General features: G+C 33.1%; 1 protein-coding gene across 1 annotated transcript in view; it reads left to right on the forward strand.

Moving 5' to 3' along the window:
- The window catches only part of LOC132924114 (serine protease filzig-like), a 46,664-nt gene that overhangs the window by 20,393 nt on the left and 10,466 nt on the right, over positions 1-15,805 (forward strand). Inside the window, exons 2-3 of the mRNA XM_060988217.1 lie at positions 11,401-11,562; positions 12,931-15,639. Of these exons, the coding sequence (XP_060844200.1) occupies positions 11,415-11,562; positions 12,931-15,639 (2,857 nt within the window). The 5' untranslated portion in view covers positions 11,401-11,414. The remainder of the gene's footprint in view (positions 1-11,400; positions 11,563-12,930; positions 15,640-15,805) is intronic.

Below are 15,805 nucleotides of genomic sequence, written 5' to 3' on the forward strand. Positions count from 1 at the left end.
GTATGCTACTGCATATATTAAAAAATCACATATAAAAATTGAATTTTTCGACTTTTATACTTAATTTAGTATAAACACGTTCTGATATCTATATTAATACTATTAACACTACGATAAACACTCTAAGAGTGTAAACAAAATAAAGACGTAAGCATATTGAATTTTTCTATACAGAAACGAAAAATAAAATTTCGTAACCTAATAATGAAGCAATACATTGGACGACGTTTGTCTACTGTCTACGTGATAGGATAGGTAATCGTCAAGTAAGTTTTTTCAAAACTACATTAATTTACTAATTTAGTGATATATAATTGTACCTATATAAATTCTGTACATTTTCTGTTTAAAGCTTGGTCATCTATATAGTTCTTAGTAATGGATTATTTTCCTACTAATTTTTGGTATTTTTAGAATGCTAGGATATTATCTATACTTTGTTAGGTTCAATACTTTGTCGGTAATATATAAATCTTCCATTTTCAATTCAACAATGTTAAAAACATGCGATTAAAAATGTTAAGTATTTATAAATATGTATGTACCGACCAATAATTGTCCACCGAGTGCGTTATTAATAAATTATGATAAATAGATAAATACTATAACCGTACAATTTACGAAGATTCGATAATTTTGCTGTGTCTTCCAACTGTTGCGTAAATTATAATATGAGGTATATCGTTACGAAGCTGTTTTCATTTTTTCCATATAGGTACCAGGTACCTGTTATCGTTGATGACTGGTGAGTTACATATTAAATACAGTGCATATTATATACGCGTAATAGGTACAACCATCTACATATATAATGTAATGTGTAATGTGTATAATACATAGGTATTTAGTATTTACCAGGTTGTTTTATGGTATAGGCATGTATATTTAGGTAAATATATATAATAGCACAATGACGTTTGTATAGTTAATCACCTGGGCAAACGATCAAACCGGATATCGATTTGTATCAGAAACTTATTACTAGGGCTCGGAACTTAATGCACTAAAAAAGTACTAAATATGCATGCACTTATGCACTTAAAAAAGTACAAATATGCTCTAAAAATATGCACTTATATTTAATTATTTTACACATTTTAATTTTCACAAATATTTTTTTTAAATTTATAAATAAAAAAAAAGCAAAGTTATATAAATAATATTTATTTTAATTTTTTTAATCATAATTGACCTTCACTTCACATAACTTACAGAATAAAATACTTCCGTCGGTTTTGAATATATCCGTACCATATTCCAAAACAAAACTATTCAAACGATTTGTCGCAAATTGTTTGGTTTTCGGCATAATGAATTAAAAATAATATAAGTAGGTAATTAAAACAAGAACGACGCGTACAACTACAACAGATAAGACGGACGTATAAGCCGGAACTGACAAAAACATCTAAGCGGTTTAGCAGTAGATCTATTAATGCCATTAACAGTAATCAATGAGTTATTTTCCTAGAAAAGTATTTATAGAAAATCGTCGTATTTCGATAGCTGTTGTTTCTATTTTTAAATTTGTATAACATTCTATTTTAGATGAAGATAGCTGTAGTTGTAATTTATAAATATATATACATTATATTTTTATAGGGGAAAAACATTGTTTTTAATATCAAATAGAAATTTGAAAAATACGATACAAGAATATCTAGTAAGGTCTCTCAATATGAATGTATTTATTTTTTTTATTTACAAATTTACAAATTTTCATATGGAATCTCCATAAATTATAAAATATGCTCTAAAAAATTGTAAAATTAAGAAATATGCTCTAAAATCTAAAAATCACCAAATATGCAAAAATATGCACTAAAAAATTTTGATATGTTTTTCGTGGTGTCTTGGAATGAATTTCTAGCTCACTTAGCAATAAATCTAACGGTTCAAAAAAATCATGCAAATGCAACAACTTCCGAGCCCTACTTATTACATATAATCGCATCACCACGAGTCGTCGTAATCTGGATTTACTCTAGCCTTCCAGGTTTTCATATACATATTTTTTAAGAGTTACTCAAATTGATTACGATATATATATTCGTCTTTGTATAAAAAAATGCATTTAATAGAAATCGACTTCTCAAAAGTCTACATTTATTTGCAACATCTGCATAAATGGAATATCAGTCAAAAATACTTTAATAAATCAAATCATATAATACAACTATGAATTTTATCTTACTCATAAGTAAATTAATAAAAAAGTTGTATTCTAGTTTCATAGTTTTCATTTGTACGATCGTACGTATTGTGAAAGTCAACAGCTGGATAATAGATAAAATATGTTAAAATGTATCAAATTATTAATTTATAATATGAGTATGATATCATGGAAGGAAATAAGAGTAAAAAAATTTACCTACTTAGATTTGGGAGGCTATTCGTGTACATCACGTCTAGACGGAGTTAAATCCGTACGACCGCGTTACGATAGAATTCCAATTTTTTACGTAGCAAACGTATAGTATAATAATGGAGAATTAATTTTTTCAAACCGTCATGGTACATGTTATATTATATAGGTGAATGTGAAATAATGTAAAATCACAAAATGGAATATTATGTAAATCCACTCGCTATGACTTTATAGTTATTTTATTTATAATAACTACACGTGTTTTGGCGATCATGCGGTGGCAAACATGGATTGGAATTTTATGGTTTTAATTTTATATTATCTACCTTCTATAATTGAAACCGTATACCAATGCTATTCAAAACGTAGTTACGAAAATAATAAAATGCCCATTTAATTTAATTTTTATAATGAGCAAGTCGTCTTGACTTAACAACAATAATAATAATATTTGAAAAAACGAACTTTCGAAGGTGTACATTAGAGTGTACAATGTATTATAGATCAGTATTAATAATGGAAGAATGATGCATGGGCGGTGCTGGTGCTGTAAAAGAACTGTAGAAGATACAGTATGATGAATCGTGGAACCTGGAAAAAAATACTTCAATAATAACAGTATAATATTATATATTATAAATTATAATAATTTCTTTTTATACAAAAGATTATTGATAACGATCAGCTGGGTTTATTGCCAATATGTTTCTTATAAATGATTTGCGTATTTATTTAAACACGAACACCGTGACAATATTGATTATCCATACGATATTTTTATTTTTTTTATAATTGTTTTTAATGTTCTAATGGTCTTACCGATTTTCCGTTTGTTAAGGTTAAAACCAAAATTCGATTTATATTATGTACGATTGGTAGATGCATCTTTTAAGCGTATTCTCATAGAAAATATAAATCGCCGAGGCTAATGTTTTTAATATTGTCACGGTAAGCAAATCGGCGCGTCTTTAAAAACTATTATATTTGTTGTCATAATTCGATTATATCGTTCGCACACATTAGGACACTATTATTAACTGTATTACGTATAACGTATTGTGCGATTAGGAATTTAACGGATTTTCGATGTGACGTATTCTCTGTTTGGAAAATTGAAATATTCAAACGATTCGTAAGAAATTGAAAAGCCGAAACGGTCTTAATATAAAAGATATAAATAATTATATATTACATAATGTCACTGTTAAGATTGGCCCTTGTTCGATGACAATACTCACAATAATATAATAAAATAGATAAGTGAGTACGCTGAGAAATTTTTAACAATAGCGTTTAACAAAACTAAAATGTTTCACGAACCAGATTACAACGGTTGTACTGATAAATTGGAATTTTAATAGGTTAATTTAAAGGTTTTTCACTAGCCTGTAATATTATATATTCATCATAATTTATATTATAATTGTAGATCTCAACCATCGAAAAAAATTTGCAACGCATTGAAACTCGAAATTCTTATTAAAAGAAAATTGCATCGATATATTTTGCACATCAATATTCTTAGATAAGTATTCTACATCAGACTATTCAATTTAAAATATAGGTAATGATTTAAAAATCAAAAATTAGTATCGATATAGTTGAATAGTTCACCGATATACACAAGAACGAAAAGAAATAATAGAAATATTCAAATATCAAAGTAGTTACTATTATATTAAAATTGCATCCAACTAACATTTCGAAAAATGTCTTATAAATTAGGTCCTATAGATTTAGAATTTGGGGTGGTATACAGTCCTTAGCAATAGGTAGTAGATACTGCTCCGGTTTACGATTTTTTTTTAAACATAGTTTATCACAATATTACACGAGTGCGAATTTTTACGAATATTCTAATATTATTTTATACCTATAAATTGAGTATTTTATATATTATAATGTACAATGTCATATTATGTACATATAGTGCGAATATTTACAAAAGCGTATATGATATTGTTATATATATATATATATTAATGTTTAATACGTATACCTATATTGTGTTACACAACTTCATCTGCAGGAATGTTACACAAAGAAATCACACCGATCTGCACGTGAGTCAGCAATCGAGAATTATTACAGTTATATTGTCGTTGGCGATTCATCGGCTACGCCGATTTTAACGAAATTCCGTGCCCACCAAACGGATGGTTATAATAACGTGTAGGTACACTTATTTGAAAACATATCACCGGTGGGATGCAGTGCGTATACGGTCCACATATTAGTCCACACACGCATACAGTATACATTGAGCGTAAAATATATCAGGGCCATAATAACTTAAATTCATTTAGTCTTGTCCAACCTTGCAGTAATTGATTCATATTATAACAAAATTATATTATATTATTAAATTAAGAACAAAAAATTAATTTTCCAACATAATTAATTTGTCAACATACCTAAATCATGTGTATGGTCAAGATGTGCGGCCTCCGACAAAGTTCGGACGTTAGTAGTTATATCTAATTTTATTGATTCGGGACTTACTTCATAGAGTTTATAAAAATGAAACGGACTTGCAAAGTTTGAATTTATACGTCAAAGACCCGATACTAATATGATACAAGTTATTATTTTGACTTTAAGTTTTAGAGAAGAGGTATGATTCATTTTAAAAATGGTCGTTATTATATTTAAATTTTTTAAATTATTTTTTTTATTTTAAAATAAACTTTAGCTAAGTGGGTTTATTATTTATGTACAATTTTTCTGAAACTAGTTTTTTTTTTATTATATTATATAATTTGTTGTTTCTTAGAAATATCTATCATATCATATCATAGTTTATTTTATTTTATTATATTGTTTTCATAGTTTTAATTTTGTTGGTTATTATTAAATTAAAAATATGATATTGATTAGTTACCTACATATTTTTCTGTTTTTGTTTCATTATTCTTGTTAACAAAATATTTTCCTAATAATGATTGTTATAGTAAAGCATCTTTTTATTAGTACGTTATTAGTATGACACTAGAAATCCGGTCCATTTAAGTACCTACTTCCAAAAACAAGTTAGTTTCGAAATTGAAAATTAATGCATGGCAAGGGTGTCATAACTCATAAGCAAAAATAAATATGACACTGCCTTGTTATTTATACAGTGTCAAGAGAACATTAACATTCTTTTTATTATTTGTATTTATACATTTTATGATGAAAGAAACGTATATTAAGACGTTTGAACTTAAATACTATAATATTTTAACTAAGCAAGGAAGAGTAATTTATTGTATAAAGCGTCATTCTAAATAAATAAGTAATTTTTTATTTGAATTTCATATGTATTAAAGTAAAATACGATTTCATTTTACTTCAGTTAAGGATTTAATAATATAGTTCAATTTTTTTAAAATTAATTATTATACATTTGAACATTTCTACATATTGCTTTATTATATATAATATATACAATTGAATTGGTGACTTTTGTCAATGTGACTTTTAAAGTTTTAAATTGTAAAGAGAAAAATATCTTTAAAGTAACATTTCTTTAATTTTTTAAAACTGCAAGATTTAAAAAGTGATAGATTAAATGTTACTTTGATGTGAATTTTTTTTAAATAAAAATAATTCTTATTAAATACTTTCAAACATAAGTTTGATAAAACTATGATAATATGATAATTTAATTTTAATAAGTCAATGCCGTGTATATACGTTATATATTGTTTTAAATATGTTCGTTGTATAAACTATAAATACCTTAAAATGAGTAAACTTAAGATACAATATACCGAAATTTTGTTATTGATACAACATGCAATTTTTTATCAATATAAATAGAAAGAAAAAATGTTTATATAAAGCTCAAAAGAATTGAAAAATTTGAAAAATAATATAACGCTTGAAACGGCAATATAAATATTTGGTGAAATTTCAAGTCTCTATGGTTATAATATTTGAAATGACAACATAAAAAAAAAAGCCATTTTATCAAAAACTGGTTATGCGTACAATTTTATGATTTTAGCAGGTTTTTTTCGATGGTTTTAAAAAGTAATGGGAATGTTAAGAACACTTAAATTAGGACTTAAATGTATTTAATTATGTTACAATTCCTATGCTTTTTAAAAATAATAGGTATACTTGTATCGTATCCATAATAAACGATTTAGGTCAGTGGAAATTCGCGGAGTTTTTAAAACAATTCACGCAATAATAATTGTTGTATGAATTGATTGTAATGTCTCAAGTCTAGACTCTAGACTCTAAACACCATTAAAATATGTATTTGCTTTACAATTGTGTTTCTTTTTCATAATTATTATCATCTTTTACTGTGAACACTTTTCAGTGTAAAAATAATGTTAAGAAATATCATTTAGCATTTTTATGTATTAGAAAACAAGATTGAACATTACTTTGAAATGGTTATTTTTCAATTTTCTCAATAATAATTGCTTTAAAAATGAATTAAAAAACTACTAATAATCATTGGGAATTTTCTGAAAATTTTATAGAATGGTTTTTGCATTGTAATGATTTTTCTAATCGATGTTTGATCAATTTCACCAATAATTAAGTAAAAATTAAGACTTACCTACAATAGAAATTGCAGTACACGATGCAGTTAGAGTTATATAATGCAATAATAAGACATTGATTAAGTCAATAGGTCATATAATTCTTAATGACTTGAATTAATGAAGTATAAAAAGTATGGAACTTTAACTATAATTAAAAACATCTATTTCGATTTCTGACCGTGTTATATAGATTGATAATGTTTCTCAGAAGAGTTGGTATAAGAAAAAAATTGTATCTTAGCAAAGTATATTTTACACATAATTATCTATTCAATAATAATTGCACATCGTGTTATCGATAGTGTCCTAGTTTGAAAATTAAATTAATAGGTAGCTCATGTTCAACATCGTGTATTTTTTTAGTTGTGAATTAATTTATCGTATAGAGAAGTACAGTTTCGAATCAGCGGAGGTCAAGCGAATTAAATTAATTTTCAAAATGGCATTATTCGCGGATCTCACGTAACACCACTTCTTCTATAATAATGAAAAACATAAATTCCGGTATGTGAAATTAAAACAACAGTAATAGATACGGTCTGAGTTATTTGTTTTTGTTAATATGTATCTACCTATATACTAATGATCGACTAATTTGCGGGAGGTCGGTGTTAATAATCATACATGAATCGTATCCGATTAAATAGAATTAATAATGATTGGTTCCCGATTTACTATTACAAAGTGGTTGAAGACTAGCAATTTAGTTTAAACGCTATAGCATAATAGTATTCAATGTTAATTAGTACTATTTACTGTTTTTTTTTGCATATTATACGCCTATGTTGTTATCACAGTTGTTAAGTGTTTAATTTTTAAACGCTTACTTCATGATTTTATACTTAAATAGAAAATGTTGAAAATAAAAACCAGGGTGACAATTACTAATCCTGATTTATATTAAATTTCTTAACTTTATCTTCGTTTAATGTGAAAAAATCATCAAATAAGTAATATTATATACTTTGAAAAACATTATATTGATAAATGTCGGTTCTCAAGAACTTTCACATAAGTTAGTAATTAACAATATTTAAATGTTTTTAAATACTTATTATAAAATATATTTAAATATATATTGCCATTCAATTATTTAAATATCTGATTGAAATACATTTTAAAAGTATTCTTAATAAATAAGGTTATTTAAATGTATTTATATTATAATGATTGTAATCAACATACGTAGTATGAATATTTTGTGTACTTATCACCTATCTTTTAGCTATTCTTTGAGTGGTTGGCGTAAAATACAATTATTCTAAAATGTATTCAATTTTTTTTCAAATACAATTTTGGAGCTTAATTATAACTTTATTGTGAAAAACATTTAACTATAAAATGATTAAAATTATTGTTATGAGAATAAAAATGAATATCTAATTATCGATATACGATTCTTTTTCTATCGTTATCTAAACGCTATAATTACCTACATAATATTTAGCTTCCCGGTCTAATTCAAAAATTACTCCCGGAATATTCATCAATCCATGGCACACATCATGGTCGGTTTTCATCTATATAGTATCTGCGTACTTTATTGCAAGTACATAAAAATATTAAAATAAAACTGTGAAACGAGACGGTCTCGTCTCACGTACCTTTCTGTCACATACGCGTAGGCGAAGATCTCCTTTTCTTACATCGCGATTGTTATTAGCACATTTTCTACGACGTTTTATAAGTATACATTCCGAATTCCAATTGACGTGTTAATCCATCGGATCCCGGATAATGGGAATAATTGTAAACGATCGACGTGTACGCAACACAATGTCGTTTGAGACGAGCGTTTTTGAGCTTATTATTGCGATTAGTCACACGGTTTGATTGTGTCTCTTCGATTTTACGCTACACGACCGTGACAATAGTTAGGGTTGTTAAAATATTACGCGTCTGCAATAAAATCGGTAGTTATAATAAATACCCCGGAATTAATGACGAGCGACGATAACTCGCTACTATATAATATGCAAGTGCCTACATTTCTACTGGTAATAATTTACACACGGTGCAAACCAGCGCGTCGACAATAGACGAAAACTGCCGCAAACACAAATCCATTATACTATTATAATTTATAGTATACTTCTTATCGAAAAAATAAATTCAATGTTCCAAACAATTTAGTAAGGAGAGAAATTTAGGTTCCTCGATCTGATTAAGAAATTAAAAATATATTTAATTTAAATCTTATATTTTGCTTATTGTATTGCTCTGTAGTACTACATTTACGTCAACATAATAAATTATGGTTGTATCTTTTTCAAAATTGAATTAGGAAATACCTGTCACCGATAACCAATGGTTATATTTTATTTAGTAACCATCATTGGCACAGTTAAGTCTTAAAATTTGAAGTGTAGGGAGGGCGTGTAGCCTAAACTTTACATTTATGAAAATCTGATTACCTATACGAAAATAATATGGTCTTTATGAATAAATATAAAAATTACGAAAATCAAAATTTGAATAAATTCAAATAATATTTTATATTACGAATATTATGTATAATATTTTTTTATTGCTGTTAGCCTATCTTTTTTTCAAACGTGCCATACAAAAATAGATATTTCTATGGAAATTCTTTCGATTCTAATTGTTTTCATAGATGTAATTATACATAGTAAAAGATAATAAAAATTAGATAGCTTATATTACCCGTGAAAACAATTAAGTTATGCATAAAATATAAAAAGTCGAAAGAAGACAAATAAGTAAAAAAAAAAAAAAAGAAGAAAACCACTTAATACTTACATACGAGTTCAAGTCTTCACCATTGAAATAATTTTTGAAGTTTCAGTAAAAGTGATAGGAACATCTTTTAGGCATAATACTATGGTATTGAAATATTATATAGGGTTTTTCTAATCAAATATTGCTTTATTTGCTATTTATTTTAATAATTTAACGTATCGTGCAAGCGAACGCAATCGCAATTGTATTTTATAATTATTAGTTTATTGCCGTTATAATTTATCAATTATTGGCGTACGGCGTAAAATTGCGATAATAACAGCGATTAATAATTGCGGTTAGTACGCTATACCCATTTGCTTATTAACCCATGTAAATTATAACCACGGTACTAGCATAGAGCAATAGCTGTAGATAGCACTATTTACAGCCATGAACCGTGGTAGTAAATTTGTAATAATGATAACAATAATATTACGTCGATATTTTTAACTGTAATATAATATGTCTGTGTTTAATAAATAAATGGAATGTTTAATACAATTTCGAATGTTTTTCTTGTTTGTTCGACATTTTTTTATCTATTTCGGTCATAAAATCTGTTAGATCCGGCTACGCGATGTCCCCGCCCTGTTAAGGTGTATTATATGGTCTTCATCGAGGTTAGGCTACCTAAGGTTATATGGTGGTCGTCAATCCATCATTCCCATATGGCCGTATAGGTATTTACCATTATCGAAATTTTAACAGGTCGTGCGTGTTTGAACTATGATAAATTCTCGATCTTTGGAAATCACGCGTACGGTTCTGTTTGTGTTTCACGAAAGGCAGCCGCAATTTCTTTTGGACGTTGTTAAAACAATATAACTACCAACGTTGGTACACGCCTCTGTGTACAGTGTTCGCGTGTTATTATATAGACAGTATACCTACGCGTAATGCAACGTGTTTGCGTACACCGAACACACCCGCGACGTAAGTACGATACAGACTTTCAACGATTGAAAAGTACACATTATATACTGCGGTCTGCGATGGATCTATGTACGATCGCGAGACGTTAAAAATAAATTAAGACGTCTATATATATTATATACGTCTTGAAATACTGTAACGAATATAATATATCATAGGTATAATACTGTACATATTGCGCACAGTCCAGAATGCTTAGAATTCATATCACGGTATTATTATCTTTAATGATATATATTTTACGATATCTGCAGGTTTTTCTGCACACCTCGATTTCAAATTTCGGGATCGCGAACGTTTTACGCACATAATTTGTGCACATACTATATTATTATTATTATTATTATTATTATTATAACTGGGCGTGTGCCGTAGCTAATTTATTAATATTATTATTATTATTGATGAACATTATTATAATAATATTATAATATTATATAGACAATAAAATATTATACTCTGTAACGATACAGTTGGGCAAGTTCTTTTAAAAGTTACCTTTGAAAATAGAAGACAATTTTTTTTTTTTTAATTAGGAAGTCACAGTCTTATTGGTAATTCTAGAAATTAAAAACGATATCCTAACGGGATAGAATCGATGTATGAGAATATTTTAAGTTTGGCGAAGTGTACCCGACCGAGTGATTGGTGCAGGTCTAATGATTTAAAACAGCTTCAGATGTAAAATAATTGAGCGTACCTATACCGAATTACTGATGTATTATAAATATCACATACCTATAATTACCGTAATAATGTTATATGATATTTGACAGTTGTATATTATTTTAACGTTTGGAAAATGTGTTACAGAATGATACCTCAGCATGTCCCAGGATCGCTTGACCGCTCTTCGGCTACTGTCGTACTGTTGGCTGACCGTCATGTTGCTGTCCAACACTTTGGCATTTAACGTCGTCTACAACAAGGAACCGTTGTCGTCTTCATCGTTTCAGTCATCCTCTTTCTATCAGAGTACGTGTACAGTAAATAATAATATCCGTTACCTAGTTTATGGTGTGCGCAATGTCAAATAAAAACGGAAACAACTTTTTAACGACTTTCATTGATTTAAAATCAATGATTTTACAACGCTTCTTATGATCTATACACAATCTTTTTATTTTTCTCTTATCTTAAACTCGATTATTGATACTTGATAGTATCGATTATAAGTTATAGGACGAGTTAAATCCGATAGTTATTCATACTTTACGTGTTTTTTCCTGCGCCCGCCACTGACTAGCAGTATTTAACTACATAATTTAGTAACACACGCTAGTAATTATCTTCCTATTATAAGCTAAATACATATACCACTTAGGGTGGATCACAAATATTGTATTCGTGTGTTATATAATGTTATAAATAAGTCATTTTGTTAATATTTTTAAATAAATATATTTTATGTATCGCGAACCACAGCAAATATGGTATCAGCATATGTTGTCAATATTTTTATTTTTAATAAAAGTTGCTCGTATCATTTAAAAATTAAAATATATAAATATAAAGCCAACAAAAGAACACAGATAATGTTTTTACATTTCAGTTTTATCGTGGATAAATAGGATTAACAATAGAAAATTGGTTTTACTAAATTTTAATTTGCTATGTTATACCTATGTTTGTAAGCCTAGAACAACACCTACAGATATTGTGTTTTCTAAATGTAAAACAAAACTATGCTCAAAAGCTAGTAATGATAAAGTGCGATAGGACAATACTGTAAATATATATATATATATTACCTTTATTATTATTCTGTTATTATGTCATGTACTCGTGTATATTCAATATGTATACGTTATTACGTTTATGATTTATTTTAAAGTGTATAAGTCATTGTTATGTAAACTTAAGTCTTAACAAACTAAAGGTATTTTTTATAAAAACTATTTTGTATAAACATAATACCATAATATTATACCATAATACAATATATAAATATATAATATACCATAATACTACATAGGCATAACCGTATTCAGATTTGAAGCTATCGAGTCTCATAACCTTAAACGCTAATGATTTTTTCGGTATATATAATTACAACTTTTAAACACTTACTTTTTGTACCTATAATAATAAAAATCCAATAACCAAGTTTCATAAACTTCGAAATAAAAGGCAGTTTGTTTGAAATAATTTTAGCAAACCTGTATATGACATAAGAATTGGTATATAAAATATAAATCGAATCTTTTTGAGTAAATTACGCATATACGCACGTGATCCACCCCACGCTAGTATTTTATTATATTTATATTATTTATATATTATTACATAACACATTTATCGGTAGTTTCGTAACGTCTATCACGTTTATTTTTCTGTTTTCAGCCGGTAGCAGGAAGTTTGGTGGCTACCGAATCGTACCCCGCGCGTGCAAAGACGAATCTCACCCGTTCAAGAACGATGTGTCCATCACCACCCCCACGGGAACCGGATCCGGAACCGGCGTGTGCATGTTCAACTACGAGTGCACACAACTGGGTGGTTCGGTGGTCGGATCGTGTGTGGACGTGTTCCTGTTCGGTGCTTGTTGTCGACTTCCGGCTGGCGTAAAAGTGCCCGCCGCAGTCGAGCAAAGCGCATCCACGGCCGCAGCCGCCACCGCGACCGTCACCACCTCGACGCCGGGCTATCACTACAACGACCTACCACCGCTATCGTTTCAACAGCCAGTGGCCGACACCATACTGATGCACCGAAACGGGTCGGCCGTGCAAAACACTTACAGGCCGGACGACTTGTTCGGTAACTTCACGGCATTGATGCAGGCCCACCGCGACCGACTGCCGCCGGCGGCCGACATGACGGACGTCGTGCAACAGTACACCACGGATGGCGGTTACCACCAGTACCATCACCATCAGCACCGACCGCCGGCGTTCGCCGACCACAAGATTACGTCCAAAGTGGATTACGGCGACGCGGCCACTGTCAAGCTGCAGACGTTGCAGTCGTATTCGTCGTCGTCGTCGTCGCCGGTGTCGAAGTCGACGGACTCGGTGCCCAACATCCGGAAGACGACTCCGTCCGCGGCTACCGTCCAGGCGACCACGTCAAAACAGGGTTACGGCGTCGCGCATCACCACAACAACCACAAACACCAACACCCGTCGTCGGCCGCCGACGACTATTACGACAATATGGTGTTGATACCCACGCTGACGGTCAACGACCCCAACGTCAAGGAAAACAACTCCATCAACCACATACTGTCCATACTGAATTACACGCCGCCCACGCCGGACAGGCACCACGCCGACCCGATGGACGCGTCGCCGTCGTACGTCGTTCACCAGGTGCAGTCGAGCAGCTCGCCGCCGACGTCACCGCAAGCGCTGTACACTTGGGGCTCCATCGACGGCGGCGACTCAAAGTCACCGGGTTACGGGTCGTCCACGTTCCCGGTTACCAGGCCCTCGTCGACGTCCGCGCAGCAGCACTACGACCGGCCGGCTACCAGTTATTACGGCTCGACGCCGTCCACCACTTCCACCACGTCCAGCCACCACCTGCCGGGACCGCACTTCCATGTGCTGTCCACGACCACGGCCAAGCCGTTCGAACCGGCCGCGCCCACCGTCATAGTGCTTAGCCCGGCCAATGATTCGAAAAATCCCAACAAGTACACTACGCCCGCGTCCACGGTGTACGCGACCGCCTCGTCGTCGTACCGCCCACCGCCCTCGTCGCACGTCAAACCTTCGCAGAGCATCATCGTGACCGGGAAACCATCAGTGAGCGCCGCATACACGACCACGGCCACTTACCACCACCCTCAGCAACACCATCAGCATCAGCAAGACGTGTCTTTCGTGCCGGTCAGCTCGACCACCATGGCCGACAAATATTACAACGCCAACTATCAGCCGACCGTCGGTGCTGTGCACACGTCGGCCAAGCCGCTGGTGTCCACTAACTACGGACACAGGCCCTCTACCACAACGACCACGGTCGGGCCACCGTCGACGGTCAGCTCCAACAATAACGTGTTCACCACCGTCATCACGTCGGTGAACCATCAGTACCACAACAAGTTCCAGCCAACGGCCACGGGCAGCGGTAGCTCGAGCGCGTACACAACGGCCAAACCAGTGGTGAACGACGGGGGCACGGTGGCCGTGCTCCAGTCGTCCAGCGGTGGTTACAGACCCTCGTCCGCCGTCGACGAAGATTATCCGACGCCCGTCGTGACGCCGGCCACGCAGGTGTTCATCACCGCCTCTGACGTACATCATCTGCAGCAGCACCACATCCAGCAGCAGATACACCAACATCTGCAGCATCACACGTCGTCGTCTTCGTACCCGGCAACCGCGGTGCACGGGTCCACCGCTGACGATGACCCGAACGCCGTCCCGTTCAACTCTACCGACACGTTCGCTTTCCCACCGGTTCGCGACCCGAACGTCAACCTGACGGCAGCCACGCAACAGGAAAAACCGGACGTAACCGTCGTTGACGCGTCCGGCGATTACGACGCCGACGCCGATCCCAACCCACACTTGACGGCCGACGACAACCTGGACGACAAGGTACACCTGTTCGTGGAGAAGGTCGTCCAATCGCTGCAGGGAAATTTCGAAGACCTGGAAAAGGTCCTGATGTCCGGTGACCCGTCATCGTCCAACGTGACCGTCGCCAACGATGACCCGGCAGGCTGGCCGAACAAGAAGCCGGCGACCGCTACGCCGACGGGCGCTACGCCTACGAAAAAACCGTCTAAACCCGCTACCGCTAAGCCCACAAAACCGTCGCCGCAGCCCGTCAAGTGGACCAGCACCTCCACGTACCGGCCGACGCCCATCGTTCCGCTCCAGGACTCTGCCCCGTTCCTGGAAGTGACCACCGTGTCCCGTCCGGTTAAACACCCGACCTTGCTCACCCCCGTCCAGCTTTTCCAGCCAACCACGTACGCCACAGACAATAAACGGCCAACTAAGCTACCAGTTAAGCTGACGCCTTCTACGACGGTCGTGCTGGACACGCTGAACGTCGAACATGAACATCACACCACTGCTGAACCGGACTACAGAAAAAGTATGCACAATTGTTATAACATTATAGTTTATGGGTGGGTGGTGAGAGAGGGATGATTGTGTAGGCTAGTTAAACAATTTAAGCGATCGATATAACTGAACCACCCGTAATTACAATTATTAGTACTGTAGAAAAGAGAACAAGACACTTCAATCACATTTTTTTA

This window comes from Rhopalosiphum padi, chromosome 3 (genome assembly GCF_020882245.1).
Source record: "Rhopalosiphum padi isolate XX-2018 chromosome 3, ASM2088224v1, whole genome shotgun sequence".
Taxonomy (NCBI): Eukaryota; Metazoa; Arthropoda; class Insecta; order Hemiptera; family Aphididae; genus Rhopalosiphum; species Rhopalosiphum padi.